This window comes from Hyperolius riggenbachi, chromosome 5 (genome assembly GCF_040937935.1).
Source record: "Hyperolius riggenbachi isolate aHypRig1 chromosome 5, aHypRig1.pri, whole genome shotgun sequence".
NCBI lineage: Eukaryota > Metazoa > Chordata > Amphibia > Anura > Hyperoliidae > Hyperolius > Hyperolius riggenbachi.
In genome coordinates this window covers 281,167,582-281,189,181 of record NC_090650.1, presented here as the reverse complement: position 1 = coordinate 281,189,181, position 21,600 = coordinate 281,167,582, and the positions used below count along the sequence as shown (strand labels likewise).

The 21,600-nt window shown below is 41.4% G+C and overlaps 1 protein-coding gene across 6 annotated transcripts in view; it reads left to right on the top strand.

The window, feature by feature from the left end:
* Window positions 1–6,679, top strand: part of RIPOR2 (RHO family interacting cell polarization regulator 2) — a 237,940-nt gene extending 231,261 nt beyond the window's left edge. For all 6 annotated transcript variants that reach the window (XM_068236991.1, XM_068236989.1, XM_068236990.1 and 3 more), the window contains 2 exons: window positions 3,154–3,244; window positions 6,116–6,679. In XM_068236991.1, coding sequence (XP_068093092.1) covers window positions 3,154–3,244; window positions 6,116–6,216 — 192 coding nt within the window. In that variant the 3' untranslated portion in view covers window positions 6,217–6,679. The remainder of the gene's footprint in view (window positions 1–3,153; window positions 3,245–6,115) is intronic.
* Window positions 6,680–21,600: the final 14,921 nt, after the last annotated feature.

The window sequence follows — 21,600 nt, the reverse complement described above, 5'->3', positions numbered from 1 at the left end:
CTTAAGCCCCACCGTTTACATTCTGCAAGCTTTTCTTGGCAGAAACAGAAGGATGACAGTGGCAGAATTCCCGGCAAAATGTACATTCCCAACTCTGTATGTGCATGTATGCTGCAGGAACACAGCTCAGAATAAGTCATTTGTTTTATTGTGTGTTCTGCCCTCATCACTACTGGCCATTATACATCACTAGAAGATGAGAGGACCCATTATTCAATGCACTTTTTCTCCTAGTTTTCTTCTAGGAGATAATTTTTCATCTTCTGTTTAAAATAACTTTTTAGCATTCTGAAATTAAAAAGTACTAAAAAGTAGGTGAAGAGGTACTGTCAATATTATTCCATGTAATTTATTTATTTATTTATTTGTTTTTTGTTTTGTTTTTTTGCTTGATGGTGGCTTAAAGTGACACTGAAGTGAAAAACAAAATTGATATATTGAATTGGTTGTGTAGTACTGATAATTAATAGAACATTGGTAGCAAAGAAAATAGTCTGTTTTTATTTTCAGTTATATAGGTTTTTTTTGCATCATTCTCTAATATTTTCAGTTTAAACACTACACTCAACATTCTAAATTATTTCACAGAGCAGGCTAATGACCTTATGAGATTTCCTCTGCAGAAAAAAAACAAAATACAGTGACAGACAGTTAAAATAATAAGCTTCAGGAGACAGAGCTCTCTGCGATTTTGAAAGTCGTAGAGATCAGTGAAGCTTTTTTGCATAGTAACTGTCGGGCATAAAATCAAAAATTCTTTATTTTTATCTGGTAAACAAGTAATAAGGTTGCTAACCAGGTAATCCAAAAGTTAAAATCACTATTACTTTTCTTGTTGATAAATGATCATTCCCCAGTTTACCTGACTCTTATTTGGTACACACAAAATTTGGTACGCACAAAGGAAGTTGCAGGGCATGCTGGATTGTCCTTTTCTGCTTCTCTAATTTCCCCTGTGACTTAACTAATGCAGCCTGATTGACTGAAGCCTCTTTCCCCCCTGTTTTCCTCTCCCACACCTCTGTTCCTCTCTGGCCAATATTTCTCATGCTGAGACAATGCACTTTCTATAGTGGAGGGCTGGCAAATCAGGCAGAGGAGAGTAAGGGAGAAAATTACATCAGGATTGGCTTCAAAATAGCCACAGTTAATATAGGAAATTCTTAGAAGGATTTTCTCTTTTTTTACTGTAGAAAAATCACTGAAACCGAAACGTGGACAGTGCAATACATACAGTGGGTTGCAAAAGTATTCGGCCCCCTTGAAGTTTTCCACATTTTGTCACATTACTGCCACAAACATGCATCAATTTTATTGGAATTCCACGTGAAAGACCAATACAAAGTGGTGTACATGTGAGAAGTGGATCGAAAATCATACATGATTCTAAACATTTTTTACAAATAACTGCAAAGTGGGGTGTGCGTAATTATTCGGCCCCCTGAGTCAATACTTTGTAGAACCACCTTTTGCTGCAATTACAGCTGCCAGTCTTTTAGGGTATATCTCTACCAGCTTTGCACATCTAGAGACTGAAATCCTTGGCCATTCTTCTTTGCAAAACAGCTCCAGCTCAGTCAGATTAGATGGACAGCGTTTGTGAACAGCAGTTTTCAGATCTTGCCACAGATTCTTGATTGGATTTAGATCTGGACTTTGACTGGGCCATTCTAACACATAGATATGTTTTGTTTTAAATCATTCCATTGTTGCCCTGGCTTTATGTTTAGGGTCATTGTCCTGCTGGAAGGTGAACCTCCGCCCCAGTCTCAAGTCTTTTGCAGACTCCAAGAGGTTTTCTTCCAAGTTTGCCCTGTATTTGGCTCCATCCATCTTCCCATCAACTCTGACCAGCTTCCCTGTCCCTGCTGAAGAGATGCACCCCCCGAGCATGATGCTGTTACCACCATATTTGACTGTGGGGATGGTGTGTTCAGAGTGATGTGCAGTGTTAGTTTTCTGTCACACATAGTGTTTTGCATTTTGGCCAAAAAGTTCCATTTTGGTCTTATCTGACCACAGCACCTTCTTCCACATGGTTGCTGTGTCCCCCACATGGCTTGTGGCAAACTGCAAACGGGACTTCTTATGCTTTCTGTTAGCAATCCCTTTCTTCTTGCCACTCTTCTATAAAGGCCAACTTTGTACAGTGCATGACTAATAGTTGTCCTATGGACAGAGTCTCCCACCTGAGCTGTAGATCTCTGCAGCTCGTCCAGAGTCACCATGGGCCTCTTGACTGCATTTCTGATCAGCGCTCTACTTGTTCGGCCTGTGAGTTTAGGTGGATGGCCTTGTCTTGGTAGGTGTACAGTTGTGCCATACTCCTTCTATTTCTGAATGATCGCTTGAACAGTGCTCCATGGGATGTTCAAAGCTTTGGAAATCTTTTTGTAGCCTAAGCCTGCTTTAAATTTCTCACTAACTTGATCCCTGACCTGTCTGGTGTGTTCTTTGGACTTCATGGTGGTGTTCCTCCCAATATTCTCTTAGACAACCTCTGAGGTCCTCACAGAGCAGCTGTATTTGTACTGACATTAGATTACACACAGGTGCACTCTATTTAGTCATTAGCACTCATCAGGCAATATCTATAGGCAACTGACTGCACTCGGATCAAAGGGGGCCAAATAATAATGCATAAAACCACTTTGCAGTTATTTATTTGTAAAAAATGTTTGGAATCATGTATGATTTTCGTTCCACTTCTCATGTGTACACCGCTTTGTACTGGTCTTTCATGTGGAATTCCAATAAAATTGATTCATGTTTGTGGCAGTAATGTGACAAAATGTGGAAAACTTCAAGGGGGCCGAATACTTTTGGCTTAGTTGAGGCTTAGTTGCAGCACTTCATGGGTTGGATATCACTCCAACAAAACTATTTTTTTTAAAAAGACTTTGGTGTTACATCAATTGAGTCAGATGATTTTTTTTGTGAATTTAAAACTTGAGCTGATCAGTGTGCTTGTTCTAATTTTTTAGCATGCTGTAAAGTGTCTAACAGTAAGCCAGAAATCATCTGTCTTAGAGTGATAGCTTGTAATCTTTACTGTTGGAAACATCATATTGGGGTATTTACAATGTAGCACCGCAGTCTCTCACTACAGCAAGATAAATTAAATAATGTCTGCAATGCATTTTTGTATTTCAGGCTACACAGTGTATTACAGCACTGGCTGCACTCTGCCAGTCAGAAAATGAAGAGATCAGGAAAATTGCCTCACAAACTTTACTGTCTTTTGGTAAGTAAAAAATCTGAAAATTTTGCTAGTAAATGACGATTGCTGCACAGGTTCCTAACCCGTGTGCCGTAGCACATGTGTGTGTTGTGGCAACCCTGGGTATGTGTCGCTGTGTACCCCGTGTCCCACTTTGTCTCCCTCCCCACTTCTCCGCTCTGCCTCCTCCTCTGCTCCGACTGTAGTTAGAGCAGGGCCACAAGAAAATTACCGCCAAAGTCTGCATTTGTGGACATCGGTGGCCATTTCTTTGTAGCCCTGCTCTAACTATGAGCAGAGGGGGGAGGCACAACAGAGCAGCAAGTGTGAAAACTTCAACTAACGAGGAGGAGGGGTAGCTAACAAAGGCAGATGGTGAGAGAAGGAAGTTCCCTTATTGTGCCAACAGCACCATATTGTCCCTGAGCCAGCCAGCATTGTGCCAGCATCATAAGCATATTGTCCCTGCAGCCCTCTCTATTGTGCCAGCAGCAGTATATTGTCGCTGCAGCCTCCTCTATTCTGCCAGGTGAAGCAGACACCATTGTGCCAGCAGCAGGCCTTTTTTTTTTTTTTTCTTATCTACCCTTTCCCGCACATACACAAGGTCTATTCACATTATAAAAAAAAGAAACGGTGACCTTGTTTGCATTGTTAGCACTCTTACCTTGCATCACTGGTCACCGGTTAAAATCCCAGCAAGGATACTATCTACAAGGAGTTTGTATGTTCTCCCCGTGTCTGTGTGGGTTTCCTCCCAACACTCTGGTTTCCTTCCACATCCCAAAAACATACACTTACTTTTATTGGCTTCCCCTAAGTTGGCCCTAGACTACAATACATACACCACACGATACATACATAGATACATGACTATGGTAGGGATTAGATTGTGAGCCCCTCTGAGGGACAGTTAAGTGACAATATACTCTGTACAGCGCTGTAGAAAATGTTGGTGCTATATAATACTAATTAATAATAATGTTCAAGTGTCTGCTCTTTCTGCAACCACAAACGCTCATACACACTATACAGGATACTAATATATTAGTGGAAGGGGAAAGTATTACTAATTGTGTTTTTGCTGAGAAACCTAATTCGTCTTACCATTGCTCTTCTGTGCAGCCAGTCCCCTCCAAGTAATGGAGGGTGGGGAACAGAGTTAAGATAAAGTGCACCTGAACTGACATGTAGTGTAATATAATAAATGTGTATGACTACTGCCAGCCAATCCCCCATAGAAGTTGACGAAAAAAATTGTTTTTCCCACTGTAAGATTTAAGGTTATATTTATTATTCATGCAGCACCAACATGTTCCATAGCACTGTACAAAGTACAATACAGACAATAGTGAGGACCCTAAATACATACCTAGTTCAACCACAGTACAATCAGAGCATCCAGCAGCAGAAGTACAGAATATATACATAAGGAGATAGGAGGGTTTCATGTGAGGAGTAAAGGTTTTGGGTAGGATAAACCAGGGCTCTACATCAGTTTCTCTGCAGTTGTAGGACCACTGCAAAACACTCTCTGATAACTAATTAGGGGTCATAAATCTGTTGTGTGGCCGAAATAAACACTTCTGAGAGATGGAAAAGATAAAATGTTCAATAGATTATTTTCAAAACTCACCTTTTTTCTCTGGCCTATCCCCCTCACTAGTGCTCTAAACCCGCAGCTGAACTCTGGTCCCCTACCTTTTGTGTCCCCACCTCTCCCTTTAGATTGTAAGCCTTCAGGCAGGGTCCTCCTCCTACTGCCTCCTACCTGATCACGCACCTTCATTACTGTACCCCCATGCTATGGATCTCGACTTGCCTAATCTCCGTGCTCCCATCCAGTGACTGACTAAACATTACCTTGTACTTATACTGTGCTGCGTGATCTGGTTTTTCTTGTATTCCTGTAATGTCTTATTGCTGTATGTCACCCCTATATATTGTCTGCAACCTTAACTAATGTACAGCGCTGCGTAATATGTTGGCGCTTTATAATTACAATAAATAAAATTACTCTGTATGAGAGCTGAATTAACATATACTGCAGAATGATGGTAACATTTTCAAACCTAGATTTTTAACCTTTAAAACCAAAATAACAATATGGGATTCCAGAAAGTCTTGCTTAGCATTAGTTCTATAGATACTAAAGCAGTTAATTTGGGCAGTCGTCTCGGTAGCTGCGTAATACACCACAATGTAAATAGCGGCTGTTCAACAGCGACATGGTGAGTTGGATGGTGAGAGAAGGAAGTTCCCTTATTGTCAATAGTAACCAGTCAGCTCTTATGGACCCAATCGGTTACAGCACTTCTTACAATGAAAACTAGTTGATCAGCTATTAGGAGCTGAATGGCTAGTAGTTGGATGTCAGGGGTTAGTGTTAGTTTTTAAGAGGGGGGAAGTATTCAGCACTAGGAAGTGTTTGGCATTAGTATGAGAATGGGTGGCCATGTAAGTTGTTAGTAAAATATCGGTATGCGGCTTCAAAAGATGTACTCTATATATACTGTAAATTGTTTATCCTGACCACTATTTTCAGGTTAGGGACACTATGACCTGTATCACCTGTCTGCCTGATTGCCTGGAAGGCCACACTGCTCTCCCAACATCCTGCAATCTCTACTGTCATCCGGGACCCTGGCAGTCTGGGGTCAGCTTAAGTAGTGGCTGCTGTTAAGGGTTAAGTTCATTCATTGTTCAAAGCAAGTTTTCCAGACACACGGCATTAACTCAGTGTTTGTATTACAAACTCATGTGGTTGGATTGATATCATATAAATATATTGTATAGTCACATGTATAAGCTGACACTCCCCCAACTTTTGCCCCTGAAAAAAAAGTTATGATGTTTGAGCATTTACTATACATTTTGTTTTCCAATCCTGTTTAGGAGAAGATGGACAACGTGCACATGGCTCCCTTAATGAAGCTGCTTTAGTTCCACAGAAGACAGGAGACACCCCGGGACCTCCTGGTGCCACTGCTTTCTAGTCTGCTTGCTAGAACCTAGAATGTATATATAGCTATTTGCCTGTCTGCAGAAGATGGTGCTGAACACAAGACAGAATTCAACGTAGCAAAAATCCATCAGTAATATCCAATAACCACGTATTTTAGTGGGTGGATGTGAGCCTATCTGTGTTTACAGCAGAATCTCAGCCTTGTTACTGGATGGCAGGCCTTCTCTAAGGTTAAATAGTACATGCTGACCTTCTACCACTGTAGAGCCATTTTAATGGAGTCAGGAGGTAGATCATTATGTACTCCTGGCTCATATTTCTTTTATCACCCTTATATGCATAATTGCAAGGTAGTAAATGAAGCCCACTCTACAGATCAATGTTAAGGAAAGCCTGTACATTTCATTTTTAAAGCTCAAAAGTAATTTATTCCAAAAAAACATTACATTTCACAGATACATTACTGGAACCTGTGTATATAGTGACCCCCCCCCCCCCCCCCAGTCTGTTACTGCTTACTCTGATTCATATATATGTTACGGCCAGAACCCGAAGTTTGGCCACTTCAAGTTCTGGCCGGCCACTTCGGGTTCTGGCCGGCCAATGCGCGAAGTGGCCGCTGCGCTGCGGCCAATGTTGGAAATGGAATGATTCCTCTGACATTAATGTATCTTCTGGCCGCAGCGCAGCGGCCAAACGTAGAACAACTTAGTTCATTTAATGCAATTCAGCTGGCGGCAATGTAACAATTCAAGCCGCCGGCTTTTTCTCTGCATCTCTCTCTCCTCCTCTTATGGGCAGCAGGCGGGGACACGCGTGTCCCCAGGAGTCGTTCGTCGCACCAGGAAAGCAGAGCGGGGAGGCTGCAAACATCGCTTCTGCCAGCAACCGCTCTGCAAGAACGGCAGGATTCCCCTGCCGCGACGAATGACTCCGGGGGGGACACTCGTGTCCCCGCCCGGCTGCCCATAGGAGAGAGCGAGAGAGGCGGGAGGGGGGGGGGAAGGAGGAGAGAGAGATGCAGAGAAAAAGCCGGCGGCTTGAATTGTTACATTGCCGCCGGCTGAATTGCATTAAATGAACTAAGTTGTTCTACGTTTGGCCGCTGCGCTTCGGCCAGAAGATACATTAATGTCAGAGGAATCATTCCATTTCTAACATTGGCCGCAGCGCAGCGGCCACTTCGCGCATTGGCCGGCCAGAACCCGAAGTGGCCGGCCAGAACTAGAAGTGGCCAAACTTCGGGTTCTGGCCGTAACATATACAATGATTGCATCTACAAGCAGGGTCTGTTGTGGAAGAGCAATCATTCTCTGAGCTTCTCCAGTACAGTCTATGCCTGCTCCCATCTCCTTTCTTGTGGCTGGCTGACCCCATGCCTGTTTATTAGTGGCAGAATAAGTAAGCATACCTAAGTAGGGCAGACAGTGGTTTCACAGCTCTCCTGAGCTGTTAAAATGAACCTCCAGTAAAAAAGCAAATACCTAAGGAGAGGGAAGCCTCTAGTTCCTATAGAAGCTTCCCACGCTGCCCTCTGGTCCTGTGCTTCTGCATGGGACTTTCCTGCACAACGCGACCGCTAAGCTTTGTGCACGAGCATGGCTACACTGCATCTGCTCAAGCACACAGTAGCATGTCGTGCATGAACGGCTCTGTGCTGGCATGGACGTACGGCTGCACTTGTGTTGGAGAGGAGCTCGGCCCCAAGCTTGGAATCCAACAAGCTTTTGTCGGATACCTTTGGGAGGCTAGGATAGCTGGATCATGTAGATCAATGATCCCCAACCTGGGAGGACTTTAGAAACAGTTAACAGTTTGGTGGAGAATGACCTATAAGCTTTCTTGCTAAGTCATCGATGCTCTTGATACGGTTTATTACGGTTTCAAATATTTAAACACGCATATTTTGTCTTCATATTGATTTGTAAGTTAACTTATTAATAAAAGGAAAACTTTACACAATGGCCTCAATTCACTAAGCTTTATCAAACACTTTATCAAACGTTTGATAATTTACCTCATGGGTAAAATCTAATTTTGAATTCACTAAGGTGTTGTAGATTTGTCAAATGTTTTATCGATAAAACATTCAATACATCTATAACACCTTCATGAATTCAAAATTACATTTTACCCATGAGGTAAATTATCAAACATTCGATAAAGTGTTTGATAAAGCTTAGTGAATTGAGGCCATTGCATGCTGGATTTAGGAGCCACTACCTAGACATTGCAGGATTTGGGTGCCACTGTAGGAGATCATTGATACAGCTATATCACATAGCTTCCAAAGAGACCCAACAGCTGCACACCCGATTATACTACCCGTTACAGCCAACAGTCAGCATTGGATCAGAGCATTACCTCTTACAGCCAACAGTCAGCATTTGGGTAGGGCAATACCCGTCACAGCCAACAGTGAGCAAGTGGGCAGGGCAATACCCGTCACAGCCAACAGTCAGCAAGTGGGCAGGGCAATACCCGTCACAGCCAACAGTCAGCAAGTGGGCAGGGCAATACCCTTTACAGCCAACAGTCAGCATTTCGGCAAGGCAATACCCGTCACAACCAACAGTCAGCATTTGGACAGGGAAATCAATACCTGTTACAGCCCACAGTCAGTATTTGTGCAGGGCAACATGGAAAGGACAGGAACAAACAGACTTTAGACAAGCATTTTAAATCGGATTTTGTAATACAGGCTGTTTACAACATGATGCTTTGATATCATCAGTGAGCTTCAAATCACCATTACATATACATCGATGTTTTACTTTGTAAATACGCAGACATTCATTACACTATATGCTATCCTGCTGGAGGTACAACATTTAAATTCTTGGTGGAAGGTACTGCAGGCATTTCGGCATTCGTCAGCTGCCTCTTCCCTCATTCTTGAATGCATATAGGGAACACTATTGAGGCCTCTGTTCAGGGCCCATTCCAGGAAAGATCGGGATACAAATTATTTCTACTTGCATTCAAATTTCATGTAAATGTTATGCAGCTTAAACTTGGACCAATAAAAACTGTCAGGAACTTATTCTCATTGGTCTAATTTCAGAATGCATACCATTTACATGAATGCAAGGAGAAATGATTTGCATCTCATTGATCATCCCTAAGATAATTATTCTGCTATTTGCACTGGCTATAATGGTCAGGCTGGAATAACCAGTAGGAATATAGCAATTATGTAGTAACAGACTATTATATAATCTGCCAGCTTTAACCTGCTACTAAATCAGTTTTGGATGTGGATTTTTAAGAGAACATTGCTATTTGTCTTATAGCAATGCTGACGAGAGACTCTCACCCATCCCCACGCTATCCTGCTGTTTGGTGTACTGAAATTCAACCACAAAATGCTTAAGATTACATGGGGAGTTATTGAGATTGATGTATGTGTGTGTTCTTTTCTCCAGCCTTTCTAAATAAGTACTTTATGGTCATAGTTCTAGCTCAATATCGGACTTCACTAACAGGTTCACTACAGCTGAAACCTGCTGGCTGAGGTTGTGTCTCATGGAGGGATTTGGAGCACAGATGTGTAGCTGGCTACAGCACAAGTCTCCATAACTTCTAGTTGCTGCTGGTATATCCTAACTGTTCGCAACTGCATTGAATAACGAGAGGCAAGTGCAGCTGGAGGTTTTCTACTCTACACATCCCTCTGTGTGACATAAGACCACACCGCTTTGACTTCAGGAATAAGTGTTGGTCATTTCTAGGAGAACTCATGGAGAAGCAAGTGATTTGTTTGATCTGTTAATAGATTTGCAAAGCTCGGATTTGCTGTGATCACATCCCGTTTAAGCACATGATCATGACTAGCAAATCAGAGACCTGCATATCTATCACCTGACCAAACTGATCACATTCTTCTCCATGAGTTCTCCTAGACATGACCATTGAGATGTCTGATTGTGCTGCCCAGAAGCTGCCTTCCACACTGAGTTACACACATGCTCTGTGGGAACTTTTCTATAATCCCCTCCCCAAAATATCTCCACAGCCACACCTTCTACACTCTTCACATTTTCAGGGTAGAGAGGGGACCACCAAACTACCTCTGTGCCAAAATTGCAGCCCTCGAGCCCCGCTGGTTCCAGAGATGGGTTACAGAAAACTGCTGAACTAGCGTGGCTCAGGGGCTACAATTTGGCACAGATGTAGTTCGGGGGTCACCTCTCTACCCTGACAATTTGGAGAGTGTAGGAGGTGTGGCTGCAGAGATATTTGGGGTGATTAGCGACAGCAGCATGATTAAATAGGAAATGCCGCAGCACACACTCATACAGTGCAGGGGTTGCAGCGTAAATTTACAGGCAGCATGATCAGACACAACACCATCACTAGTAGGAAAACTCCTGAGCTGTTAAAACCGTGACTTCACTATTATTATCGTAGTTAACGGACATTTCTAGGAAAACTTTGGATACTTTTGAAACTTTTTTTGACTTTACCATAGTTAACAGGTGATGCTGGATAAAACATTTCATACACTGTGGAGATGGGGAGGTGCTGGTTGAATAAAGATATAATTTATATTTTTACTTAGATCTTAGAAACCGAGCTTGTTCTCTAAATCCTACTAAGGTTGCAAGAAGTTTTATGTATAGCTGGAGACTACTTTTGATGTTGTTTACACAATGTCATCTATTTAACCTTGATTTACGGTATCGCTTCAGTTGTAATAACTGATTTGGTTTTATGATGTTTATTATTGTTTTTATTTGTATGACGTTTCTATTTATTCAGGGATTTTAATGTACTATTGAAGCTTAGGAGATTTTTATTGTAAATAAACGTGCTTGGCTTTCATCCGCGGATGAAAGTAACAGGGAGTCTGGTACTTCTCATGCTAGCACAGTGCCCTTGATGTCAGCTTCCTTTGTCATCATTTCAGAGCAAACAAGTGAGAGGTTTTCACGCACCTTGAGCTGGAAACAAAAGCTTGCAGCGCTTTGATATGGCCGGGAGTAATTGATGAGGCATTGTAATGTTTCTTTTAATACCTGTTCTTTATTTGCTGCATAGTACGTACTGTGATTCTATGGGAATACTTTCCAAAATGTACATTTGCCAACGTACCTGGCATAATCTATCTTTTCTAAATAAAAAAAAATATGCTTTATGTAATACTTTGATAGAATAGTATTTACTATTTCTGATTACACTGTATGGTGATTTTGCTTTGGTATGAAAGATTTCCCAGGTAAACTTAAAGCAGGGGTGTCAAACTGAAATACAAAAAGGCCCGAAATTGTACACTGGGACCTAGTTGCGGGCCGACCTTATGCTGGGTACACACTATGAGATTTTCTGGCCGATTTACTGTCAGATCGATTATTTCCAACATGTCCGATTTACTTTCCGATCGATTTCCGAGCATTTTTCGATAGATTTCCTATTACAGTTACCGGAAATCGATCGGAAAATGCTCGGAAATCTATCGGAAAGCAAATCGGACATGTTGAAATTAATCGATCTGACAGTAAATCGGCCAGAAAATTTCATAGTGTGTACCCAGCATTAATGTCTACTGGCCACCTTCCCCCCTTCTAAAGTTCTCAGGTGTCCAATAACCCCCCCCCCCTCCAACCCCTATACAGTTCCCTGGTGTTTAGTGGTCCTCCCTCCCCTATACAGTTCCTGGTGTCTGAAAGCTCCCACTTCCCCTATACAGTTCCCTGGTGTCTAGAAGCTCCCAAACTCCCCATACCTTTCCCTGGTTAGTGTTTTCCCGCTACCTCCCATATATGGCTTCCCTGGTGTTCTAGGGCTTCACCTCCAATATAGCTTCCCTGGCGGTTTAGAGTGGGCCAAACATAATGCAAAGTGGGGAACACACTTGAGGGCCAAATTTAAGGGCTCTGAGGGCCAAATTTGGCCCGCGGGCTGGAGTTTGACACGTATGACTTAAAGTAAATCAGAACTGTAAAATATAAAAGATTTATAAATACCTGGAGCTTCCTTCCTCTACATATCTCTCCAGCGGCTGCTAGAGAAATACGCAAATAGCGCACTTCGCTTACCTCAGACTGTCCCTGACTGGCTGAAGAAACGGGACCCGGTACCGGCGCTGCAGAAGACTGGGGACGGCGGCGTGGGAGCGATCCAAGCTTATGGGGCTGGAGGAAGCTCCAGGTATTTATAAATCTTTTATATTTTACAGCTCTGGTTTACTTTAAAGGAAACCAGAGACGATATATAGTAAAAGTTTTATACATACCCAGGGCTTCCTCCAGCCCCATGCGTATACACACACGGTACACTTTTTAACACCTCTCCTCAGAAAAGGATAAAGATGAAATGGGACCCTAGGCAAGATGGCAGTTTTTGCCCACCGCTGATAGTCACCTAGCTTTTTTAGTAAGATGAATTAGGGCTAGCATCCACTAGGCCCCTAGTCTCTTTCCAGGCCCTTGGCAATTGCCTAGGGTTGCCTTGTGGATGATCCCGGCTCTTCCTCTCCCATGTATCACTTTTGACCCTTCTGTGATGTATAAAAGACTTGCCTGACTTTGGTAAGAGCAGCCAATCATGACATACTAAATGCCGTCATCTGCCAAGTTTTGTAATCCACACCTGAGTCATATTCGATTATAGCAAGGGTTGCTTGAAGTTAAGTGAGCTAACTTTGGTGTGACTGTCGCTACATGTACACTACTGCTATGATTTTTAAAATAAATTTAGTTTGTCCTAAATGTATTACAAAATGTTTTTTCAGCAGACGTGTGCACACAACTGCAATCACATAGCCATTTTTGGCAATCTCTATGGTCTGATGACCCAGTTGCCAAGCTACAATCTTTTGTCACCTAATAACAGCTAGTTTTTAAAAAACAGATGAAAAATCTGTGATAGAGGGATTCAAAACTACCACGTTTCTTTTCTGTTAAACAATGTTATTTGCCTGGCTGTCCTGCAGCTTGTCTGCCTCCAATACTTTCAGCCTCTGATCCAGAATGAGTATACAGATCAGGTGCTCTGATTAATGTGAGACCATACTACCCGCATGCTAGTCTCCAGGATGTGTAGCCGACACTGCTGAAGCCAAAAGATCAGCAGGACAGCCAGGCAGCTGGTAGTGTTAGATATTTGTCTATGAAGAGGGAAAGGCTCTGGGTTCTATAGAGCCTCCTCGGTCCTCTCTCTGTGGCCCTCAGTCCACTCCGTGATTGCTTCTGCAGCCTTCTGAGGCGTACTGAAGGTGCAGAATTTCAACATGAAGCAGCGGTGGGACAATGGCATAGAGAGAGGCCTGGGAAGGCTCTATGGCTTTGTTCCCCAACCCTATCCTCAATGCCGTCCAACAGTGCATGTTTTGTGGAAATCCACAGAGGTAGTTAATCAGCTCTGCTGAGACACTAATTACCTCACCTGTGCATGTTTGTGGTTTCCTGCAAAATGTACTGTTGGTGGGCCTTGAGGACAGGGTTGGGGAACTCTGCTCTATGGGGTTCAGGGTTTTCCTTCTACATAAAAAAAAAAATATTTTTTAGGTCACTTCACATTTGCTTTAACCTCCTGGGGACTGCCTAACACCGATGGGCGTGGCCACGGCGGCAGCCCCAGGATCACCTAACGCCGATCAGCGTCAAGTCCTGGGGCTGCATTTTGCAGGAGCATCTCCTGCTCGGGGGCGGAGCTCTGCCCCGCATTCAGTCTCCGAGCGGCCATTGCTGCTCTGGAGACTGTTAGACGGCGAAATCACCATCTACTTACACGTGACACGGCTGTCCCCCTGGGGGAAAAGAGAGCGATCGGCTCTCATAGGCAGAAGCCTATGACAGCCGATCACCATGATTGGCCGGCTGGGGGGAGGGAAGGTTTAATTTTTTTAAAAAAAGGAAAGAAATGGTGAAAAAAAATATTTATTTAAAATAAATAAACACTGGGGGGGGGGGGGGGGGCGCGATCAGAGGTCTCTGTTGGTGGGGGAAGAATCACTTGTGTGCTGTGTTGTGCAGCCCTGCAGCTTGGCCTTAAGGCTGCAGTGGCCATTTTATTAAAAATGTGCCTGGTCTTTAGGGGGGGGGGTTACCACTGTGGTCCTCAAGTGGTTAAAAGGGAATGAATATGGCAGCGTCCATATCCTCCTGACTGCACTCTCTTTAATATCTCTAGCCCTGTTTAACATTGGTGAATAAAAGTTTGACTTGTACTTGGACATGAAGATCGCTGCAATGTGCATTATCTGTCTGACTCATTCAGTATTAAGTTCAGTTTCATCTTAGCAAGAGGTACAGACTAACCAGCAAGCTCATGGTGAACCAGAACTCATTGGAGTGAGTAAGGGGCTACAATGGTCCTAAAAGCCCCCTTACTAAAATGCTATGGAAAACAAAAGTTTGCTTTCTTAAAACAGAATTAGCGATAATTCAGGTTGGAGTGAGCTCCAAGATGTCTCCCAGTGCATCACTACTGAATATATGCAAATTAACCATTGTTGCCCTGATTCGCAGATTTCAGCAATGATGCACTGGGAGACATCTCGGAGCTCACGCCAACCTGAATTATCGCAAATTCGTTCTGTTTTAAGAAAGCAAACTTTTCTTAGCAAGAGTAATCATTCCTTATCCCACTGTCTGAGAGATGCTGGATTAACGCCCATTGCACCACACTGATTGGTCCCAGCAAGGAACGTTTAAAGTTTACCTGGGAAAACCTCTTTATCACAAAGGGGATAAAAAAAAAACACTTTTGAAACCTACATTAGAATGTTGCCTTTTGTGAAGCAGGGTCCGTGGCTCTAGTGATGCTACAAAGATGTCATGTTAAACTCTTTACCAGTGTCTTGTACTACTGCATGAGGTGATTCCTACTTTGGACTGACCTGTGCTATTGTGCCTTTTTAGATCTGCAGTATTTGTACTAAGCCCATTTTCCATTGTGTATAAGTAACAATAAAGAATATTTTTGAAATACTATCCTGCTTTTGTGTTTTCTTCAAGTCCTTTTTAGTTAGTGGTATTTTAATATATTTACTATAATAATTACTATATTTGTATAGCGCGCTTCTATAGGGCTCAAAGTGCTTGCAAGGCAGCCACTAGAGCACACTCAGTAGGCAGTCGCAGTGTTAGGGAGACTCGCCCAAGAAATCCTACTGAATAGTTGCTGACTTAAGGTGCGTACACATATGCGACTATAGTAGTGTGAAACGATTGATGCCCGATCATTTCAAATGACCGTTAAAAAAAAAAATCCAAAGATCATTAAGTCAAACGATGGACGAGCTAATCGTTAAAAACGAAAAGATCTGCCTTGGTGGATTTTTTTAAACAACGATCGTTTGCAAAAGTAGTACATCGTTAGAAAACGGTTGTTCATACTAGGCTTGACATGCGCATTTCGTTATATCTCCATAGAACCTTTCATTTTATTCGCAAGCGCAACAGTTGCTTTTCGTGATGTAACGTTCATCTATGAATGTGTCCTGTGACACGTTAATTGCTACATGATTATACCATAATTGTCATTTTAACAGTACAGTGTATTTTTGTCAACGCTATATTATGTAAATGCTCTACCTACATACCTACAGTATGAAATCTCGTACTGTAATGTAATATACATAACGTTAGTTTTACAGTGTAACGTACATTTTGAACCGTTCGTTACGTGCGGGCGGAACTTGCTATGATGTCACTTCCAGGAACAGTATGTGACGTTGTTACGGATCGTTCGTTAAAAAACGATCAGATCGTTACAAAACTTTAAAAAGCTAACTTTACTTAGGTCGTTCTTTCGTCAATTAAAAGATCGTTTGTCGTTCACAACGAACGATCGTTGTCGCATGTGTGTACGTAGATTTAGGAACAGGAAAAGCCAAGATTCAAAACCTGGTCTCCTGTGTCAGAGGCAGAGCCCTTAAAGTGGACCCAAATTATAAATACAAGATTTCAGAAATAAAATCTATTTTCTAAATTATAATAATAAATAGCAGACTTTTTTTCAGCTGCATATGACAATTATAAAATATTTTACATTTATTGGAAGAACCCCTCCCTTCCTTTCATATTGCCGGGACAGAATCCGGCAGACTGGTGGAGTAGGTGGTGTCCGGCAAAGGAGGAATTGTCTATGGCTGCCACCTGTATAACCCTAGTTATGAAAAGTGAAGGGTGAAAAGTATGCACTGAGATGTTCATAGGCTTGAAGGAGTGTTTGTACAGGATCTTCTCAAAAAATTAGCATATTGTGATAAAGTTCATTATTTTCTGTAATGTACTGATAAACATTAGACTTTCATATATTTTAGATTCATTACACACAACTGAAGTAGTTCAAGCCTTTTATTGTTTTTCTTATTGATAATTTTGGCATACAGCTCATGAAAACCCAAATTTCCTATCTCAAAAAATTAGCATATTTCATCCGACCAATAAAAGAAAAGTGTTTCTAAAACAAAAAAAAAGTCAACCTTCAAATTATGTTCAGTAATGCACTCAATACTTGGTTGGGAATCCTTTTGCAGAAATGACTGCTTCAATGCGGCGTGGCATGGAGGCAATCGGCCTGTGGCACTGCTCAGGTGTTATGGAGGCCCAGGATGCTTCGATAACGGCCTTAAGCACATCCAGTGTGTTGGGTCTTGCGTGTCTCAACTTCCTCTTTACAATATCCCACAGATTTTCTATGGGTTCAGGTCAGGAGAGTTGGCAGGCCAATTGAGCACAGTAATACCATGGTCAGTAAACCATTTACCAGTGGTTTTGGCACTGTGAGCAAGTGCCAGGTTGTGCTGAAAAATGAAATCTTCATCTCCATAAAGCGTTGCAGCAGATGGAAGCATGAACCCACTTTTGAACCAGAAACAGCAGCAGAAGCGCCTGACCTGGGCTACAGAGAAGCAGCACTGGACTGTTGCTCAGTGGTCCAAAGTACTTTTTTTGGATGAAAGCAACTTTAACATGTCATTCGGAAATCAAGGTGCCAGAGTCTGGAGGAAGACTGGGGAGAGGGAAATGCCAAAATGCCTGAAGTCCAGTGTCAAGTACCCACAGTCAGTGATGGTCTGGGGTGCCATGTCAGCTGCTGGTGTTGGTCCACTGTGTTTTATGGAGCTTTATGGAGATGAAGATTTCATTTTTCAGCAGGACCTGGCACCTGCTCACAGTGGCAAAACCACTGGTAAATGGTTTACTGACCATGGTATTACTGTGCTCAATTGGCCGGCCAACTCTCCTGACTTGAACCCCATAGAGAATCTGTGGGATATTGTGAAGAGAAAGTTGAGAGACGCAAGACCCAACGCTCTGGATGAGCTTAAGGCCGCTATCGAAGCATCCTGGGCCTCCATAACACCTGAGCAGTGCCACAGGCTGATTGCCTCCATGCCACGCCGCATTGAAGCAGTCATTTCTGCAAAAGGATTCCCGACCAAGTATTGGGTGCATAACTGAACATACCGGTAATTATTTGAAGGTTGACTTTTTTTTGTTTTAGAAACACTTTTATTTTATTGGTCGGATGAAATATGCTAATTTTTTGAGATAAGAAATTTGGGTTTTCATGAGCTGTATGCCAAAATCATCAATAAGAAAAACAATAAAAGGCTTGAACTACTTCAGTTGTGTGTAATGAATCTAAAATATATGAAAGTCTAATGTTTATCAGTACATTACAGAAAATAATGAACTTTATCACAATATGCTAATTTTTTGAGAAGATCCTATGTGTGTCATAGTGGTGCAACTAAATATTTTGAATTTTAAAACGTTTTTGGTTTGGGTCCGCTTTAAAGAGACACTGAAGCAAAAAAAAAAATATGATATAGGGAATTGGTTGTGTACTATGAATAATTACTAGAAGATTAGCATCAAAGAAAATATTCTCATACTTTTATTTTCAGGTATATAGTGTTTTTTCTAACATTGCATCATTCTATAATATGTGCAGATTACACAACACTCAGCATTCAAAATGAGTCTTTCAGAGCAGAGTCTGTGAAGTAATGACCTCTCCTCTAGCAGAGGAAAAGTAAATAGTCCAGGAACAGTTGAGATAATAAAAGTCAGATAACAGCCCTCTCCACGACTAATGCTGGGAATACACGGTTCGTTTTTGCCTTCGTTTAAACCTTCGTTTCGATTGTGCCTTTTGTCCTTTTCGATCCCGAAATAATCAGTCATACGGTTAATATCACCACCCACGGTTTCGTTTTTTTTTCCGATTCTGATGGTTTCGTTTTTCCAATGATCGAAGGCTGCAAAGAAACGAAACGAAAATCCCTTTTTACAGGGACGGACTAGCATAAACGAATATATAATCGATCTGAACAGCCATCAAGCCTACCAATGGCTCGATTAGATGGATAAAGAGAGATAATATCAAACATGTTCGATCACTAGTCGTTCGTTTTTGGGGTCTATTAATCGAAACTATAATGAGATTATGACTATTTTCACATACGTTTTCAACACTCGATTCGTTTACCGAACGAATCGAAGGTTTAAACGAAGGCAAAAACGAACCGTGTATTCCCAGCATAAGACTTAGTCGGAGAGCTTAATGGCTTGTTTGCATAGAGATAACAACTGGAGTTTCTCAACTCTTCCTATACTGGAAACAATTAGACTGATGTATCTGATCTTAACGCGGAATATAACCCTGCATTTCAACTTTGCTCTAAAACATTATTTACAGTATATTATATGCAACCAGCATTTTTTTTTTTACTAGACCAGCATTGGAAGGGTTACACAGGGCTTTAAAGTTCCTGGAGATTTCTGCAGACGAATCCGAAGCTGAAATAGATACATTTTGTTTACATAAATGTAACTAAGTGTTGAATGTGACTCATCTCTATGACTGAGCTGGAGGACAGCCAAAGTGTGTAACATTAAACACTTAGATAAATTTATGTAAACAAAATGTAACTATCCGAAGCTTCGGATGCGTCTGCAGAAATCTCCTGGAACTTTAAAGCCCTGTGTAACCCTTCCAATGCTGGTCTAGTAAAAAAAAAATGCTGGTTGCATATAATATACTGTAAATAATGTTTTAGAGCAAAGTTGAAATGCAGGGTTATATTCCGCTTTAATGTTTTATTTCTTAGCTGTACTACACATAGAAATCATATCATAATTTTTTTTTCGCTTCAGTGTCTCTTTAACCATTACACTATCAAGCAACTATGACAGAAGTGCAAGTGCAGTCATTCAGAGAGCAGTTTCTATTTGTCAGCTAACTGTAATCTGATGATGAACGTTTCTATTAACCACTTTAGTCACAGCTACAGTATATCTACGTTCTCTATGACTGCATCTCAACCATGAGGACGTAGGTATATGTCTTGTAGCTGAAGCACAGCTGTGCACGATTGGGAACGCTGCAGTGCACGATTGGGCACGCTGCAGTGCACACCTCCAGCACTATCTGCTGCAGCACTAATTGGTGAAAGGGAATATATGTTCCCTGAGCAATTAAGATTGAGAACATTTTTGAAAAATACACACTGTAGCATTATTGCAGAATCTAATATCCTCAACATAAATTGTGACAGAAACATAATCTAAGTTTTGCGATAAATGGTAAAAATACACAAAGTTTGTTAATTTTTATCTAAAAAGAGTGCTTTTTATTTTAAAACAGAAATTGGTAAAACTGAGAAATAATGTGTTTTTTTTCTATTTTTGTCAGTTTTTTTTTTGTCTTTCTCCCAACAAAATTGTTCTAGGGAAAAATGCCATACAATGAAAGTCTAGTTTGTCTGTAAAAAAAATTTCATTAAGGTGTCAAAAAGTTATTGGTGATTAAATAGGGACATAGCTAAAATGTCAAATCTGCTCTGGTCCATAAGGGGGAAACAAGGTCTAGATGAGAAGTGAATATATTGCAATGATGAAGGGATTGTCAGAATACCCAATTAGTATTTGTTCAGACTAGGTGAGAATAGTTAATATCATTCACTGCTTATACAGAGTCCCAGTATTTTATGTGTTTCTGATATATTGTGCAGGGTTAACAGAGAAAATTGAACTCGCATTACTCACTGTCCACCAACAAAGCTAACAATCTAATATTAGTCCGTCATCTGGGACATTCATGAGTTCAGATACACCCAACTATTTGTTTCTGAAAGGGGGAGTTACTCAGATGGATGAGTATACAGTGAAACGATGTATTTCCATGGGTTAGTCACTGGCGAATCATACATACAGTACTTTGCAGGCACTGAGCAACATTGTGGCAACATTGTGGGTAGTATTCTGTTCTTGCCCTTCTACAGACCTGGGTTTGTCCCCCAACAAAAACACTTCATATATGGATTCCCCACAACCCATCACAAAGCTGGCAAGTTAATGTGCAACACCTCAACAACATTAGCAGTTGGCTGATGGTGTAATGGTTAAGGGCTCTGCCTCTGACACAGGAGACCAGGGTTCGAATCTCGGCTCTGCCTGTTCAGTAAGCCAGCACTAATTCAGTAGGAGACCTTTGGCAAGTCTCCCTTACACTGCTACTGCCAATAGAGCGCGCCCTAGTGGCTGCTGCTCTACTCTGGTGCTTTGAGTCCGCAAGGAGAAAAGCGCAATATAAATGTTATTTGTCTTGTCTTGTCTAGCTTCTAAGTGGTGTGCAACAGTAAATTTGGCCCATTTGTCACTGTGATGTGCTATATTGTGTTCTGTGCAGTGGCTTGCAGGCTCTCCCTGCTAGTAGTGGATGTGCATATATATATATATATATATATATATATATATATATTATAGTACATGTGTATGTATCTATATGTGTTTGGTTTAAAGCGGAATATAACCCTGCATTTCTTCTATGCTCTAAATTCTTTACAGCATATTATATGCAACCAGCATTTTTTTTTTTACTAGACCAGCATTCGAAGGGTTACACACAGAGCTTGAAAGTTCAGTGCAGTGAAATGTGGACGCATCCAAAGTTGTAGATGTTATCTTGTGCTTACTTAAATGTATCAAGTGAGGAATGTGACACATTTTCTGACTGTGCAGAAGCAGCTGGAGACACTGAAAGCATGTCTGCCTTCAATACATAATGAATAAAACCAGTTATTAATAAAATGCAAAGTCGGCTCACAAAGCAAAAAACTGTACTTTTGGGAACCTATAATTTCTAAATGAATACCTATGCACAAATGCAAATATGATAACCGTATGGCATATAAAAAGGTAGGAAAACATTTTTATTGAAAATTATGTCAGGGTTTTAAACCGCTTTAACTGCACTGGGGAGTATTCTGTCTGCCTCTGATCTTCAGCTGTTAATCTAAGCACATATTATTCCTTAAAGGTGCCCATACATCTAGTGATTTTGCAATTCGATCGACCATTCAATTTGATCATTTTATGGAATCGAGAGAGAATAGAGTGTTTTCCAGAATTCCCAATCGATGAAAAGTGGCTGATATGTCGAATCGAGCAGCTTA